Source organism: Marmota monax, unplaced genomic scaffold (genome assembly GCF_021218885.2).
Source record: "Marmota monax isolate L192 unplaced genomic scaffold, Marmota_monax_Labrador192_F-V1.1 WCK01_AAM20220418_F8-fsc00052, whole genome shotgun sequence".
Taxonomy (NCBI): domain Eukaryota; kingdom Metazoa; phylum Chordata; class Mammalia; order Rodentia; family Sciuridae; genus Marmota; species Marmota monax.
This window is the reverse complement of record NW_026693473.1, coordinates 3274208-3292911: the sequence shown is the minus strand read 5'-3', so window position 1 is coordinate 3292911 and position 18704 is coordinate 3274208. Positions and strand designations below refer to the sequence as shown.

Genomic DNA, 18704 nt, shown 5'->3' with positions numbered 1-18704 from the left:
CCCTGCCCTCACAGAGTCTAGTTTTCTTTATTTTCCAGAAACTTCCTGGCCCTTCTCACATGCTACAGGTCTATGTCCGTGTATGCCTTTATAACCATGATTTTATAGTCAGAATATTTTCAGGAAATAGCTTTATATTAAACAGTTGTTTAACGTACATGTGAGCACATCATTTAAAAATTACTGAGTGTGAAAGGTTACAAACGTAAAAGCAGGTGTCCTTCTTACTCGGAATTTCCTAGTTGTCCTCAGAAACAACCTCTCTCACTTGTTTTTTAATGTTCCACCACTGAGATAAATATGTAGGAGTCCGTAAGCTCCCCTTCTGCAACGGCTAGGGGGAAGAGAGGAGAAGGAGTCGAAGACGTCCAGCCACAAAGATGCTGGGGAAAGGAAGTGCATAAGAGGACCCAGAGGGACATCAGGCTACAAGGCTTGGGTATTATAGAAGATGCAGGCTTAAATAATTGCACCAAAACTCTTTATTGATAACTACTTTATACAAAACATACTAGAAACCAACCAGCTAGGGGCAGGCAGGGGCAGGATGCACGGATGGTAATATCCCAAGGATCAGCCTGACTCTGGTAGCAGTCCACAACCCTCCACAGCCTTTTATGGAAAATATAAAGAACAATTTTGTAAGACTTGGGCCTCCTAAAGATCTCTTTGGGTTTGGACTGAGGCTGGTCCCTCCTTTGCTATGCCACTGTACAGCCAGGCTTTCCCGCTCATTTCTACTGGGTTCTCTCTTGCTTGTATCCAGTTTTCCAGTCATTGCTTCCAACACAAATGGTCCTCAGTTGGCTGGCCCTGCTGTGGGCCGTTCATATCCCCCAGGACGTCCACCGGCTAAGGATTGCAGCCTGGCCTTCCTACTTCCACTCCAGCTCCTCTCTCTTGACCATGGGTTGGAAGAGTCCTGGCCTTGTCCACTCATGTCATCCAGGTGAGCGCTCTCCTCCCCAGCTCTGCTTCCAATCAGATGAAACTTCACAATAACTCGGCTATCATCAAAATCCCTCACTGACCACCAGGGAAACTTCTGTTTGTCTAAGTCCATTTGGACAGACTGTCCATCTGTGGCTTCTTTGAGACTTCTCAAAGGACCCGATAGACCATTTATTTCATTTATATCTTGTTGGTTGAAATCTTTTGTTGTTTTCTCAGGAGCATGGTGGTCTCTCTTGCATCTGAGTCGTTTTTTTATTCCAGAGAAAATAGGGCTCACAAGACACAGCATTTCCCTGCTTTCTCAATGCTCTCTGCCAACACTTGTTTAATTGCTTATTGGGCAGGTGAATCCTCCCAATAACAGCAGCAACCCAGACAGAAACGGCTCCAGGATCCAGTTTCTCTCTGTCTTTCCTGATTTCCCAAAATGGAGGCGTTCCCCTCACTGTGGCCTGTACTCTAACTAGGTCCTTGTATTCTCTACCGTCCTGAAGGGGGAAAGCATTCCTTACAAGTGGTGGGCTTTTCTTCAGAACATACTAATTACATTATCACAGTATATGTTTCTTTATATTTTAAAATATTAACATGAACACGAGAAAGTTGTAAAATACATAACTCCTACTCCGGTGGAAGAGGTAGTTGTTCAGTTCCAAGTTCAGAGAATGAAATGAGGCACCACCTTAGAGTGTGGAGGCAGATAAAAGTAACTGTTCTCAGAACTAGGAGTTCCCTATAAAAACAAATTCGGTAAAACTAAGAAAGGAATCTGATCTGAAGTCGGAGGCATTGGTCCTAAACATTATTCCCAGGCAAGGAGTCATTCAGGTGGGCTCAGCCCATGAGTGCGCTCTGAAATTAAAAGAAGCAGATAGAAAATTTATATCTGCTTACTGGCACAGGGAACAGAGCTGATATTTTAGGGAGGTTATTTCACTCAGAAGGAGTCTTGGAGCCCCCATTAGTACTAAGGGTAATGTTCTCTCATCTCCAGCACGAAATCAAAAAAGGCTGCCCCAAAACTTACAGAGGAAAGGGACATGAATACTTATATGGAATTTGTGCTTTAATTAAAAGTGTGTAGCATTATGGTTGCCTGAAGGTGTCTTTGAATAGTGAACAGTACACTGAATTTCTTCATCATTTTGTTCAGGTTCATGGATTTCCACTCTGGAAAAATAGGGAAAAAAAAGGATTGGGTGAGATTTCATGTAATACCACTTTATTTTTCTAGATTTCAGTGATAAGGCAGACAAAGGGGACCATCGTAATAACAATGAATAGAAACAAATTATTGAAGAGAGAGATAGAGAAGGTGGGAGAAAAGAACCCTGGTCTACATCATCATCATTGCCTCCTTCAACAATTACCTTGGATTTTTTTTTCTTTTTTGGGTGGGGGGTACCAGGGATTGAACTCAGGGGCACTCAACCACTGAGCCACATCCCCAGTCCTATTTTGTATTTTATTTAGAGACAGGGTCTCACTGAGTTGCTTAACACCTCGCCCTTGCTGAGGCTGGCTTTGAACTAGTGATCCTCCTGCCTCAGCCCCTGAGCCACTGGGATCACAGGTGTGTGCCATTGTGTCCGGCTGAGCTTGCATTTCTATCTGGCCTTGTCCCTGCCCTGTGCTGATTCTCTGCTGTCTTCTCATTATAGGCTCTTCTAGACCATCTCTGAACTGCGTCTGACAAGACAGGCAGGACCTTGTACCCTGGCTCCCCAATTAGTCTTGCTGCTAGAATCACTGGATTAGTGCAGAGCACTCTGGTGGCTTCAGTGCCCTGGGGGTCATAACCTTGTCTCTGTGGCCAGATTTTTGTTTGAGGGTTGCTTGACCCTATGACCAGGCAGTCAGAGTCTTGCTATTCTGGAGAGCCCAATTCCTCAAAAGGGATGGGAGTCCAGACAATCTAGTTATATTATGTTGTGAAAGGATTTATAATCAGGAACTTTCATGCATTCTTTCATTCATTTAACAAATACTGATTGGGCACCTACCATATGCCAGGCACTGTGCTAGGTGCTGGTGGTGCAATGATGGTCTTATCTGATAGGTCTCTGCCCTCCGTAGAGTTTAATTTAGTTTTCTTCATAGAGTTTAATAAGATAATTTCACAAATAGGTTAGTATAATCTGCCATTTTGAAGAAAAAGTCCAGGGATCCACAAGACACTCTAACAGGTGGATATGATCTAGTTTGGGAAAGGGTTTTAAGAAAGTGCTGCTTGAGCAAAATCTGAAGAATGAGGTGAAGCAGTGGCAGAAGAACCTTCCAAGTAGAGGGCACAGCAGATGCAAAGGCACCGAGGCTGAAGAGAACGTATTATTATTATTCCTCAGTTCTTCTTTTAATCATCCCACATATGCAGGGCATTCACTAGCTCAGGCACTGTGCTAGGAGCTGAGTTTCCGTGGTGAATAAGATGCAGCCCATGCTCACCTCATCAGAACCCTGGGTATTCATTTTTACTTGACCATGACTTGACTAACCAGTCTCACTTTCCCCTCCCTCCCCATGAGCTCCTGTCTGCTGAGGTCTCAGCAGGCTCAGGTTCCAGACTATTCAAACCATAGACCCTCGGGGGATCAGACCTCATTTAGCAATTGCTGCAGGGTCAGGACTCACCTTTCTTTGGTCTCTTCACTCTCCATTTTGATGGTTTCTGAAAGAGACCAAAAACAACCTTAGAAATTGTATTCCTCATACATATGAAAACAGGAAAAACTTGAAGGGATTTTAAAGTCCTAGGACTCAGACATTGTGATGGCCTCATACATGAAAGAGATGGTTACTGAAATGAGGCCATTTCACAGGGACAGGCAAGGAGCTCCTTGCATCCAAAAAGTAAAAGCCTTCTCCTGATCACTGTGTCTTAAGTGCTAATGTTGGACATAGATTTTTTTTTTTCCAATTAAAGCTCTATCCTTCCTGAAATAAAAATACCACTGGGACGGGTAATACCTTTTGTTTTAGCAATCATTTTGTGGTAAAAAAAAAAAAAAAAAAAAAAAAAAAAAGAGTTTCCAATCCTTTTTTTTTGCAAGCAAATTTAGAAGGTGAAGGAAAGGAACTTTTGAAGATGTTGATGCCCAGTGATGCCACCAAATAGATAGTACCCACTGTTGCATGCACAGGCCTAATGGAATTCTCTAGCCAGTCAGAACTCCCAAGCCATAATTACTATTCATATAGACTTAGCTGCAGATGCAGTTTGGGATGTATTTCCTCTAGGTTTCCCTAATTGTTGTGTCCATACTGTTGTCCCACTCAGAATCGCACAGTCTTAAGTGTTGTTCACTTTGGCACCCTTGGAGGAATTTAGGGACCACGGAAATCCTCTCAACAACAGCCTTGTTTGTCTTGTGACTCAATTTTTACTACAAATAGAGTCATTTGAACACTTCCTCTCATTGACAGTTTCACATTAATGAACGGTAAAATTCAATCATTTTCAGCATTAAGTTTGGTGAGTTTTTTAAGTATGCAGTTACGTAACCAATCAAAATCATGAAAAAAAATATTTGTATGAGTTTCCTCCTGCCTTCTTTCAATCAATATCTTTTCTCCTAGTAACCACTGATCTGCTTAATGTCACATTAGTTCTGCTTTTTCTTGAATCTTGAGAAAAAGGATATAAATATAAATGGGATTGTATAATGTACAGTATTGTGCCTGGTTTCTTTACTTAGAAGAATACTTTAGAAATTCATCTGTGTTGTTGCATATTACCAGGAGCCCATTCTTTCTATAGCTTAAAATTTTTTCATTGTATGAATATGTTCTTTTGTTAAATGATGGACTATCTCCTATTAATCATTAGTAATATATAATTATTTATTCTAGATATACATTCTTTATCAGATATGTATTTTGCAAACATTTATGTTTCCTCCCTGCCTGTGCTTGACTTTCTGATTTCTTTTTTTAAAAGATTGGGTATTTCTTTTTTTTTTTTTTAACTTTTGTTTTATTTATTTATTTATTTTATGTGGTGCTGAGAATTGAACCCAGCACCTCGCATGTGCTAGGTGAATGCTCTACCGCTGAGCCACAACCCCAGCCCCTTCACTTTCTGATTTCTTAACACAGTCAAAGACCAAATGTGGGCTGGGGTTGTGGCTCAGTGGTAGAGCACTCGCCTAGCATGTGCAAGGCACTGGGTTCCATCCTCAACACCACAAAAAGTGAATATATAAAATAAAGGTATTTTAAAAAGTTGTATCTGTTAAAACAAAAAAAGACCAAATGTTTTTTATTTTGATGAAGTCCAATATATCAATTTTATTTTTTTATGACTTGATTTGTGTTTACTGGGAACTATCTCAGAAGATTTGCCTAATCAAAGGCCACAAAGATTTTCTCCTATGTTTACTTTCAGAAGTTTTTTAATGTTAGCTCTCACATTTGCATTTATGATCCACATTCAGTCATTTTTTTGTATGTTCAGATTTCCCCATGTGGCTCTCTAATTCTCTCAACACCATCACTTCATGGGGTTATTTTGGCACCTGTATCAAATTGGTTAACCATGTGAGTTTATTTTTTTACTGTTTTGTTCCATTGATTGAGGGTGTCTAGTTTTAAACAATATTACATTGTTTCAATTAATATAACTCTACAGTAGATCTTGAAATTAGGTGACATAAGTCTTTAATCTTTGTTCTTATTTTTCAGAATTCTTTTGGCCATGTAGCTTCTTTTCATTTCCACATACCTTAGAACTGGCTTTTTGATTTCTACTAAAAATTCTTTCGGGATTTTGATTGAGATTGCTTTGAATCCATTAATCAATTTGGGGACACTTGATACCTTAACAATATTTTGTCTACTGATCCATAAATGTGGCTTCTATCTTCATTTATTTAGGTTGGCTTTCATTTTCATCAATAATACTGCTTTGTGGCTTTCAGTATACAGGTCTTATACTTGTTTCATTAAATTTATTTGTTTCAGCATACGGGTTTTGTGTTTTCTTTGTTAAATTTATTCCCAAACTTTAATATTATCTGGTGCTACTGTAAATTATATTTAAACATTATTTCAGTGTTTGATTGTTCACTGTTACTATACAGAAATACAATGGATCTTGATTTTGTATCTTGACCTTTATTTACCCTGTGACTGTGCTACACTCACTTATTAGCTCTTATAGCTTTTAAATAGATTATAGGTGCTGGGTGAGGTGGTGTATGCCTGTAATCCCAGCGGCTCGGGAGGCTGAGGCAGGAGAATCTCAAGTTCAAAGCGAGGCGCTAAGCAACCGAGACTCTGTCTCTAAATAAAATATAAAATAGGGCTGGGGATGTGGCTCAGTGGTCGAGTGCCCCTGAGTTCAATCCATGGTATATTCCTCCCAGATATAGATCATAGGCGTATTTACAAACACAGTCATGTTATCTGCCAAAAAAAATACAATTTTTCTTCTTCCTTTCCAATCTGTGTGCCTTTCATTGTTTGTTTGTTGTTTTAATCTTGGCGTGCTGGCCAGTTTCTCCAGTGAACAAAGGCAGTGAGAGTGAATGTCCTTGTCTTAGTCCCAATCTCAGGGGAAAAGCAATCAGGCTTTACCAGAAAATATCATGGTAAGGGAAGAATTTTGGTAGATGTCCTTGGTCAAGTTGAAGGATTCCCCTTGAATTCCTACTTTTATGAGAGTTTTTCTTCCTGTCTAAAAATTATGAATGGGTATTAATTTTGTCAAAAGCTTTGTTCTGTGTTCCTTGACATGATCACCTGGTTTTTCTTTTAGTCTGCTAATGTGGTGAAGTTTATTCATTGGTTTTGAATATTCAGCTTTTCGGTGTCCCTAGAATAAGACCTTTTTGATTCTGGTGTAGCATGTTTTTAATATATTGCTAGATTTTGGGTTATAATTTTGTTAAGAATTTTGACATCTGTACTCACAGGGTTGTTTGAGTCCTCTTTTCTTGCAATGTCCTTTTCTAGTTTTGGTACCAGGACTTCCCCTACTTAAGAGCAGCCTGGAGAGTAGGCAGTAAATTGGGGGCAATCATAGGGCTCTTCTCACCTTTTCCTACATTTTTTTTTCTGCTGCCTGTTGTCTAAGGTCTGAAAACAGCTGTTACTTTTTTTTTTTTTTTTACTGATTTCTATTTTTTCATGGCAGAAGGATAGTTCTTGTAGTAGTGAATCTTTGTGGAAGAATGCAGAAGTCCATTTCTTCCACACAATTTTAAGACTTTTAATTGTTAGAAAAGTGTCTCTTGTTTCCTTGGACTTTCTTATAACCTTCATTCACTGAGATGTCCTTTGGGGCCACCCATGTAAGTGTAATCTTTGTACCCTGTGTCAGCTCTTCAGATATTTGAATCAGCACGTCTTTCTTTTTGGGCTTTTTCTCAGCTCAACATTTTCAGTTGCTGTGGTTTGGATGGGGTCTGTCCCCTAAAGATCCATGTGCTGGAATCCCAGTGTCCAGGGTGCGGGTCATGAGAGGTGGAGTAATGTTAAGATGTGAGGCCTACTAGGAGGTAGTTATGCACTACCCTTGGAAGAGATTAATGCCCATCTCATGGGAGTGGGTTAGGTCTCACAGAGCTGGGTTGGTTGCTGCAAGATCAGGTTGCTACAAAGCCTTCCACCTTCCCTTGGTCTCCTCTTATGCATGTGCTCTTCCATATGCACTACTTTGTCATGTACCTGCCTTATGTGATGCTATCTGCTTCACTAGATGTGGCTGCCAAAGCTTGAACTTTGCAGCCTCCAAAACCATGAGCCAAAATAAACTTCTTATAAAGCATCTGGTCTTGGGTGTTTGGTTATAGCAACACAGAAGGAGCTAAGACACGTGAGCTCTGTCTTGTTTTACTGAGCTCCCAGACACTTTATAGATCTGGGTTAGGTTCTATTATTTTCAAAGTTCCTCTTGAAAACATTGACACTTCTAAGAAAAAAATAAGAGTGGTGCTTAGAGCTGAATATAATGTTTCAGATGTCTGCAGACCAACACAGAATTATTAAACTATTCTTTCAAACCTATTACAAAATATTTTTTTAAAAAAAGCCCCTATTTAAAAATGAAAGCAGACAATAAAAAAAAAATCTGTTTCTATACTTTTGGATTTGATTATCAATTTAGCATCTTGAAGGGCAAATGAGATGATATCATCAACTTTCGGTTTTTAAACTGTGAAGGTTTCTGTTTAAATGTTGACTAAAGGTGATGTATTTTGTAAAAGACACTTGGCCTTTAAGAAATCATTGCTGAGAGAGATGAGACTCTTCTGTTTGTTCGAGGGAGCTGGTTGTAACCCCTGCTAGTTTTGCTTAGTCCTATTATATACATGCTTCAGCCACACAAGTCCCAAGTGGGTAAACCAATGGGGGCAACTCTGATGGACAAAGACAGTAACTCATAGTTACAGTTTCTTGTACCTTATGTGCCCTATTTGAGAGAGAGAGAGAGAGAGAGAGAGAGAGAGAGAGAGAGAGAGAGAGAAGGAGAAAAAGGAGGAGGAGGGGGAGGGGGAAGGACGGGGAGGGGAGGGGATGGGGAAAGGAGGGATTAGAAACCAGCTAAGATAACCTTGGCATTTCTTTTTTATTTATTGACATGGCCTAATAAGGTAAATATGTATAGTTGAGGCATAGAAAACTAACAAACAAAATCTGGATGTGACCATTTTTAAAAAATATATTTTTAGTTGTCAATGAACTCAATACCTTTATTTAGTTTTATGTGGTACTGGGGATTAAACTCCAGTGCCTCACATGTGCTGAGCCACTGAGCCACAACCCCAGCACTGGATGTAACTTTTAATGCTTAGTTTGAGGACTATGTCCTCTGAGAAAAGGATTAATGTTAGATTAGTGGGAAGTTCCATTTTTGAGGAAATTCCTACTAGTTATCAATAGGCTTACATCTCTGTGGTTGGATCATGACTGCTTCCATGTCTGTTGGCAGAATTCAAATCCCTGTGACTGTACAGCTAATATCCCTATTTCCTTATAGGCTGACTGACCACTGAAGGCCATTTTCAGCCTTTACAGGTGGTCCACCCTCCTTGGCTTATGGGTTTCTTTCTCCAAGTTCAAAATGTGGGGTCTCTGACTCATGTGATTAGATTGGACTTGCCTGGATAATTCAGGCTAATCTCCTCGTCTCAGGCTCAGTACCTTAATTGTCAATGCACAATCCCTTTGTCACGTGAGATAACATATTATAGGTTCGAAGGTTTAGGAGGTGGAGGTGGACATTTATGTTAGGGTCAATATTCTACTTATCACAAAGCCAATGCCAGAAGTAGCCACAAAGTGAAGGTAGATATTGCCAAGGCTACAGAACTCAAATTTACAAACATCTTGTACTTACATGATGTTTGTATGTGGCATGCCTCCCTTCACAGGTATCAAGAATTCTTTTTTTTTGGCCAAACTAGCTGGCACAGGTAATTGACTGTAACTTTTTCCTACCAATATCTTTATCACTTTCTTGAGGGTAACATATGCTCAATCGCCTCTTGTTTTCTGCCTGTGTGTGTGTGTGTGTGTGTGTGGGTGTGTGTCACTAGGGAATGAACCCAAAGCACTCTACCAACTGAGCCACATCCCCAATCATCTTTATTTTGAGATTTTTGAGTCAGGGTCTCACTAAGTTGCCAAGGCTGGCCTTGAACTTGGAATCCTCCTGCCTCAGCTTCCCAAGTTGCTGGGATTACAGGCATGGGCCATTACAAGCATGCCCAGTTATGTCTTCTGCCTTTTACAAAGTGACCATTTTATGTGCACACACATAGCTTCTTTAACCCTCCTTCAATTTCTATCTTGCATACACATGCATCCTCTTTTAACTCGCTTATCTAGTGTCCTAAAATTTTCTGTGTATCACAGGGAAATATTCTTAGTCTCTTTTTCTCAATCCCTTCTTTTTTGTTTCAATTGTAAACTGATCATTTCAACGTGAAAGCAAATTTAGGAAATAGCTTACTCCCAAGATGAAGATTGCTTCTGCATATTTGGGTCATTCTAAATGGAATGAAATTGAAAGAGATTGAAAGAAAGAGAAGCTCAAAACTCTCATCTTGAAAAGTCAAAACCTGGAGATGCATGAAATGTCTGCACATCTGACCCTGTGCTCTGAATATTATACTTTCACATTTTTTTTCATAGAAATGGCTCAATTCACTCCATACTTTGATAGTTTGAGTGACTCTGCTATAAAGCTTTGTAGTAGTTTATTGATATTTGAAAATTATTCCTCAATTTCCCCCTTCATTTTATAATTTTGTTTTTTTATGAAAGCAACTCTGTACCTGATCTTAGCTAAAAGACCCCAAAGCTATCATTATTAAGGTGTCTTCTTATTTCTTTTTTGTTTTTAAATTAGTGCATCTCAATTATATAGAATAGGGAGTTTCATTGTGTCACAATTTTACATTCATAAAAATACAATTTGATCAATTTCACTTCCCAACACCTTTTCCCCTGCCCCATGCACTCTCCCCTCCTCTCTCTCTCTCTCTCTCTCTCTCTCTCTCTCTGGTTCCCTCCCTCTTCTCTAATGGTCACCCTTCCACTTCAAGGCATGCCTTTCTCCCCTAATTTCCCCCTTTCAAAATACAGCAGAATGAAATTAATAACTGCCATCCATCTATTTCCTAAATGTCATCCATCTATTTTCCAAATAGATCTTAAAATGTGTACACTGAAATCTCAAATACAAAATACAAAAGCATTACTCCTCTTGTGCTTTCTATCACAAATTACGTTACCTTCATTATCAACACCAACCAAACTACTACTGAGGCAATTACGGATATAAGGTCCAATCTTATCTTACTCAGACCAGCCCAAACCACAAATAGGCATGGAATTATTATAGAGTCAGGGACCATTTTGCACTCATTAGACACAACAACAGAAGTCAGTGAGGAGGCTATTCCACGCTATGCGTTTTATAGTAGCAAAGCTATTAGAAGAACCCAAGCATCCAACAAATGGGGTTGGTCAGTAAATAAATTAGGGCAATAGCTGGGTCAAATGGTGGTTCCATTCCCAGCTTTCCCAGGAGTCTCCATACTGTTTTCCAGATTGGCCGCACCAGTTTGCAGTCCCACCAGCAATGTACAAGAGTACCCTTTTCCCCACATCCTCTCCAGCACTTGTTGTTGTTTGACTTCATAATGGCTGCCAATCTTACTGGAGTGAGATGGTATCTTAGGGTGGTTTTGATTTGCATTTCTCTGACTGCTAGAGATGGTGAGCATTTTTTCATGTACTTGTTGATTGATTGTATGTCCTCCTCTGAGAAGTGTCTGTTCAGGTCTTTGGCCCATTTGTTGATTGGGTTATTTGTTTTCTTATTGTTTAATTTTTTGAGTTCTTTGTATACTCTGGATATTAGGGCTCTATCTGAAGTGTGAGGAGTAAAAATTTGTTCCCATGATGTAGGCTCCCTATTTACCTCTTTTATTGTTTCTCTTGCTGAGAGAAAACTTTTCAGTTTAAGTAAGTCCCATTTGTTGATTTTTGTTATCAACTTTTGTGCTACTTTTCCCTGAAGACCTTAAAAGAGCGTACTACAGGGATACTGCTACATCGATGTTCATAGCAGCACAATTCACAATTGCTAGACTGTGGAACCAACCTAGATGCCCTTCAATAGATGAATGGATAAAAAAAATGTGGCATTTATACACCATGGAGTATTACGCAGCACTAAAAAATGACAAAATCATAGAATTTGCAGGGAAATGGATGGCACTAGAGCAGATTATGCTTAGTGAAGCTAGCCAATCCCTAAAAAACAAATACCAAATGTCTTCTTTGATATAATGAGAGCAACTAAGAACAGAGCAGGGAGGAAGAGCAGGAAGAAAAGATTAACATTAAACAGATACATGAGGTGGGATGGAAAGGGAGAGAAAAGGGAAATTGCAGGGTAATGGAGGGAGACCCTCATTGTTATACAAAATTACATATAAGAGGTTGTGAGGGGAATGGGAAAATAAACAAGGAGAGATATGAATTACAGTGGATGGGGTAGAGAGAGAAGATGGGAGGGGAGGGAGGGGGGATGGTAGAGGATAGGAAAGGTAGCAGAATACAACAGTTACTAATAGGGCATTATGTAAAAATGTGGATGTGTAACCGATGTGATTCTGCAATCTGTATTTGGGGTAAAATTGGGAGTTCATAACCAACTTGAATCTAATGTATGAAATATGATATGTCAAGAGCTTTATAATGTTTTGAACAACCAATAAAAAAAATAAAAAAAAAATAAAATAAAGCCAACAGAAGTTCAAGTGTTCAATTCTGAAAAACGAAAAGAGAAAGAAAAGAAAGAGATCATACAAGACATGTTTAAACAGCTTCTGAATGAAGGCTGCAAAACAAATTTGTTCCTTCAGTGTAAACCTTGTGGTGCTTCATCTATAGGCTTTTGTGGTCTCTGCTTTTCTGAAATAGCAGGAAATGTTTTAACAATTAGAGTGAGCAAATTGTAAAGGGAAATATGGTAGTGTGTTACCAGCCGAGTCCTTAAATAAAACATTCCTTTCTTAATGTAAAAAAAAAAAAATAAAAATAAATAAAATAAATTAGGGCATAGCTACATAATGGAATATCTTGCTACTCTTTAAAATGATGCTGTATAATGATATTTATGACACTGAAAATTGTCTTGTTACATTTGGCACAACAAAGTTAGAAAACGGGTCAGATGGTATTATATAACATGTGAAAATAATCCTTATTATATATCCCAATTATGAATAATAACATAGATTTATAAATATGAAAATCCAGAAAATGCCTAAAATGGTGTCTGCAAACCACGTTTTTCTCAGGAGTGGAATTGAGGTGGTTTTTGTTTGGGGTAGACTTGATAATAGATATGTAGCACTTTGTATTCAGTAAAAAATTAATATATTATTTGCAAGTCAATGGTGAACAACGCATCTAACTTATTTCATAGGAAGCCTAGACCTTTAGAAATGAGAAAACAAAGTCTTGTCATCTAGCAAACACTCTTGCTGGAACACGACCAAATCCATAACCTCCACTGTTTACAATTGTTTTCACCACTTCACTTTATCAAAATTATTGTCACAATAAGGTAAGTGGTAGTGAGGGAGGTAAAGCAAGTAATAGTCAGCTTTGGCTAGAAACCCAAAGTGCATGTTTAGACTTCAGTTCAAAATGCTGCCTTTTCTAAAAGTTCAGGGCAACATCATCAGCCTGCAGAGTCCTATGGACCCTCCAAACCCCAAGGGAAAACCTTTTCCTCCAACAATTCACTGACTTTTTGGCCAGTCTGGGCTCAGCCAACGAGCTCCAGAGGCAGCTGATGGGCAAGTAGCTGCAAAGTGGCATCTGCAGAGATGACAAATACTCACTAATCACCTTCAGAAGAGCCGGCAGTCTGCTGGTGCTGCTGCCTCCGCCGCCGCTTCTGCTTTTTTAGACACAACACCACCACAAATATCATGCTCAAGATGATCAAGAGTCCAAAGGCAGCCAAGTATGTTTGGTCTTTACGAGCCAAGGAGTCCGTCGGAAGAACTAGAAATGACCACACATTTCAATCAGCCAGCAACTCTTTTATAAAAGGATTATATTTGCTGCTGTTTTCTTTATGTGTTTGCCAGCATTTCCCCAGGACTCAAGTGCCCAGGGAGCCAGAGGAGCCAGGAATCCACAATATGAGGCCATTGGAAGCCCCAGGCTCAGAGCCTTGGTAGCTACCTAAGAATCAAGCCAGCATCTCTGAGCTTGGTCTGAGCAGCCTTCCCCTCCCCAAGGTGGGGATGACACTGACAATGATCTCAAAGGAGAGGGTCACCTGGGGCATGATACAGGGATCTGGGTAAAGTATTTGTGCTGAGGCTCTGACTGCATTCATTTAGACAGTGCTCTGCTCCCCCAGTCCATGTGCTGTCCCTTGTCATGATCCCCCTGTCCACTGGCATCTCCACATCAGGTTCTAGACTCCTCTCACCTGGAAAAAACGGAACATTCCTCACAGGCCCCCCACCTCCAGTTTACATTTGTGTGGTCATTTCTCCCACTGAGGTCACAGCAGGCTTCCTCAACATGAATTTTATGTACAAGAAAACCGCTGATATTTTTTTCATGCCTGAGAAGTCAGGGTCAAAATCAGTTCCCTGGAGGTCAGGACTTAACTTCCTTGCATAGGAACTCCTACATTTCTTGGAAGTTGAAAAATAGATTTTGTGCTAGAAAATTGAGTGGCTCACTTTTTAGGCATCTTGGGGGAACAGTTCTTGTAGTTAATCCCAAATTGCAAGAAAAAAATAGAACCAGCTGGTCTCCCGTTAGCTTTATACAATTTTTGGACACTTGCCCTGTGCCTGGTACAGTAAGGAGAGAAGTTGTTAGCATTGAGGGCCACATTTAATACCTGTTGAGTATGTCCCAGTTTATTACACTTGAACCTGGTTGGCAGTCCCAGTAGAGGAGGTTCTACTTTCAACATGGATACTGCTACCTGTTGGCATTGAAAAAGTTCCTTGGCTCAAGGTCTAACCTATCTCTGATCAACCCATAGAAGAGGGACCCAGAGAGATAAACCCTATCTTTCCAAGGCAGTTAGAACTGGACTAAAACATTTCTGAAGATGGCGGTACCTGGAAAAGTTTGGGCAGCCGTTGAGAAGCTGCAGAATTTTAAGCCACAATAAGGCCATCGTGGCAAGACCCTGCTCTTTGTAAACTGGAGCCACATGGAGGGTCCAAGGTAAGTCTTGAATGGAGAAGCTGGTAGCTATAGGAAGGTACTGAACTTCAGCCAGAACTTTGAGAGGCTTCTATCAGGCTAAGAGAGGCTGCAGTTAAAGCCACCAGGATGGGCTGGGTGACCCACCTTTTACTGGACTCTCAGAAGCTGAACTCTCTGAGTGGAAGAAATTAGTACCAGGAGAGGGACTGACACTGTTGTAAAAGTGGCTTGTGGGGACTAGCTCTAGGGGATGTTCCTGAGAGTAAGTCTGGAGGCCAATTATGTTTGAACGAGATACTAGGAGCAAGGAGACAGCAAATCCAGGGATTGGAACAAAGGGTCAGGTGGGAGTCATCAGAGGGGCCAAAGCAAAGGGCCAGAGCCAGAGAAAGGGCCAAGGCAAACAGAAGGCAGATGGATTGGAGAAGAGGTCAGGCTAAGATCAAACAGTGATGGGAACAGTGTGGGTGCAGATTGCCTTTATTCTGGGAGGGAAGTTTGCAGTTACTGTTCCTCAAAATGGGGTCTCAAATATAGATGTGTACCCTCTGAGGCAAAGCTGGGACTTTGAGACATCAGGCTCCCATTAGTGGGCACTGCTTAGTTTACGCCCTTCCTCCGGCTGGATCAGTTCCTATAGTACATCATGAACATGCCACAAGCATTTCTGTCTTTCTTTGGTGTATCTCTTGCCCTTATGTCAGATCAGCTAATTCTTGCGGTCCTCTCACCTGCTCAGCCTAGGAACTATCTCCAAATTTTTCTAAGCAAGAAGTCACAACTAATTTGAGAGTCTGTCATCTGGAATTCCCTCCCCTCTCCTCACCACACTTGTTAAGCCCACTGATCTTTTATGGTATTATAAGGTCTCACCTCTTTGGGAAGGCCTCCCTAACCCCCAAATACCTTGCCTGTCTGTGACTGCCCTTAAAACTGATTATTGGTTGTTTTAAATTTGGTCATATATTTCCATGTAATATAATTTAGATTCTGATTCAATCTTTTTAGAATTCTGTTTTCCATATGTCCCCACTATGGAGTTCAGGTTCTATTGGAAGACCCTCAAGAACAGGGAGGACATCTCATGCCTTTTAGTTTCTATCCCATAATAAACAATGTCTAGAAGAGTTCTATATTCCTAATGAGTACTATATGTATGTACATTCTGTGTGTGTGTGTGTGTTTTAATCAAAGGAAGAATTCTAAGGTTAGAATTAGAGAAATTTCTGCATTTCCTGCCCAAACCTTCAAAATCCTCTATTCAAGGATAGCCCAAAAGATGGTCAGTTTCAGGGCTAAGCACCTGTTCCTTCAAGTGCACCACAGGTTCACGGACTCCTGGACTCCGCATCACTCAGATGCATCAGGAGCCCTCCACTTTGATCTTCCTTAGTACTATCATAAAATGGCCTGGTAGGAGGTTTCCTAGCAAGCTGGGAACATTGGCTGATTTGTCTCAAGCATTTGTGTATAATACCTGGTGAAAGAAATAGCCTAGGAAAGCAGCTTTACCTGTATTGAAAGGTGGAGACTTAAGCGTCCCTGAGGCCGTGCATACGAAACAGGTGATAGTGACATTGCTCGTGTCATCGGGGAACGGAACAGACAAGCTGGCAGAAACGTTGTACAGTTCTGTTTCATTATCCTGAGATATCACCATGACACCATCATGCTCAACAGTTGAGTTTTGGGTTTCTAGAACAAAATATATCCTTAAAGGTGGTGGATGACCTTGACTAGATGAGCAGGTCAAATTTATGCCAGAATCTCCTGTTATATTGGAAAGTGGCCTTATTTCAGGTTCACTGAAGTTAGCTGGAAGCAGAATAGAGATACGAAAAAATAGTCTAAATTTAGATACATAAATAAGAAAACAGTCAATAATTAAGTGCCTGATCTGGGAGCTCATTAAGGCATACCTGGGAACCCCAAAGTGTCTAAAATACAGGTCTTAGCCCTTGGGGAGGACCATATAATAACCGTTTATTATGGAAGAATGCTTACTTCCTGCATATCCAAATCAAGGGCATGCTCTCTGAGAGATGGGACTGAAATGAACTCACCAAAGGTTTAAAATTAAGCTATTACTCCAGGGAGTAGAGTCTTTGGCAGGATACCTGGTCTGTTGTAGGACCCAAGTTTCCCAAGGGGTACATTCCAGGTCATCAGAATAGGAGAGCAGAAAGGGATTGACATAAAGTCCCACCAGAAACTGACTTCGTGGTGTAGACATGCTCTGGGTCTCATTTAGAAACCCTAGAAGGACAGTGGTGAGTGGGTGGGGGCTTTGGATTTAGAAATTCAGAATACTGATTTTTTTGGCTCAACTGTCCATTGTCTTCATTACATACTATAGGATGAAGGCCAACTCGATCCACTTATAGGGAAAACACATGATCTAAATACAGGGTTTCTCTTGCCTTTGATTGCCATGCTTGTTCTTATGGCTGGTGAGGACCACAGGCACGTGGTCCCCAGACCTGACACGTAGGTCTCTGCCTGCCAAATCTTTTACTCTTCTTCTATAGTTCCTAGCTAGATTTCAAGTTCTATATACTAATTTATAATTTATTGTATTTTTCTAAAATAGCAGTCATTTACATGTCATTTTTCCAGTTTTTGCTATATCAACATACTACTTGAGTATTCTGCTTGTAGTTTATGTGGTCTGTAGAGATGAATTTGCCAGACCTTATTTAGTCTAAATAGCAAATGAAATCATAGGTTAAATAAGTGATAGTTCTTCTAATACATGTTGAAATAAAAAACAAAACTGTTTTACAGCTAAATCACATGCTTCTCCAGTGGTACCTGGTAACACTCTGAAAACATTGATTTAGAACTTATTTAAATGTCCTGAGATCCCTGATGTCTAGTTTGAATCACACAGGGTTGCAGGGCAGCAGCTCCCCATTCATGGTCAATTTTTGCCTCTGTTTTTATTCTGTGGTTTCAAAATAGGTGCTGATCTTCTTTTACCTGTTTCATCAAGAATTAATCTGGATTCAGTATCTACATTAGAGAAATGCGAACTTATGTTCACACAAAAACCCATAAATGCATGTTTATAACAACTCTATTCATGACAGCCCCAAACTGGAAACAATCCAATGTCTTTCAATAGGTTGAATGGATGAACAATAGAATGGGACTCAACAGTAAAAAGGAACAAATTTTTGATACCTGCAACAACTTGGATAAAACTCAAAGGTATTATGCTCAACAAGAGAAGCCAGTCTTAAAAGGTTATGTAATGTATGGCTTCATTTATGTGACACTTTCAAAATGATGAAACTACTGGATGCAAAACTAGATTTATGTACAAATGAATTTCATAAGGGAAATTGTTTAGGGTGATGGAAATGTTCTATACCATGTATACAGTGGTGATTGCAAATCTATACAGAATCTATAAATTAATAGAAGTACAGTAATGTAACAGAAAGTAATGGAACAGAAACCATTAATTTTATGGTATGACAATTTGTTAAAAATCTGTGGTGACATTTAGGTTTTTCAAGGTCTCGTGAAAGCAGCAGGTTTGTCTCTTTGTGTGTTATGTTTAATTGAGTTATTTCCCTTTAGTCTACTGGGCTTATGGTTGGTGCAGCAGATCATCCATAGCAACCTATAAAAGGTTGAGGCAAAAACCCAAATCAGTCAGCTGTTACTAGAAGTTATAGGCCAAGATTTACTGAATAGGAAAACCTGGACCAAAGGAGCAAATGAATGTAATGATTCCAGGCTGCTCTGGCTAGACACAATGACCCATGATTTTCATTTGGCCACATGACTTTTGTTCAGCAGGCTCTATTTTGTCCCCAAAGAATATTCCTTCTGATCCTTCTTCTGAAGCAAACTATAAAAGTATGTAGGGACTTTCAGTTCCCTACTCCCAGAACCTGTGCTCCCTTTAAACGGACTTCCCAGAAATGACTGTTTTCTGCCTTCTCTTCATGATATCCCTTCCTGGGGCCAATGGAGCTCCCAACTCCAATGTTTCTCTCCTCATTTGCAGTCTTATCTGACAAGGATGAGGATCT

General features: G+C 40.0%; 1 protein-coding gene across 4 annotated transcripts in view; it reads right to left on the bottom strand.

Moving 5' to 3' along the window:
• Positions 1–464: 464 nt before the first annotated feature.
• Cd86 (CD86 molecule) overlaps positions 465–18704 on the bottom strand; it is a 70513-nt gene continuing 52273 nt past the window's right edge. For 3 of the 4 annotated variants that reach the window (XM_046458011.2, XM_046458009.2, XM_046458010.2), the window contains exons 4-7: positions 16174–16476; positions 13327–13485; positions 3586–3622; positions 465–2124 (exon numbers count right to left, since the gene is read on the bottom strand). In XM_046458011.2, coding sequence (XP_046313967.1) covers positions 2025–2124; positions 3586–3622; positions 13327–13485; positions 16174–16476 — 599 coding nt within the window. In that variant the 3' untranslated portion in view covers positions 465–2024. Of the gene's footprint in view, positions 2125–3585; positions 3623–13319; positions 13486–16173; positions 16477–18704 lie in introns of all 4 variants that reach the window. The other variant, XM_046458014.2, reaches the window with a different exon arrangement.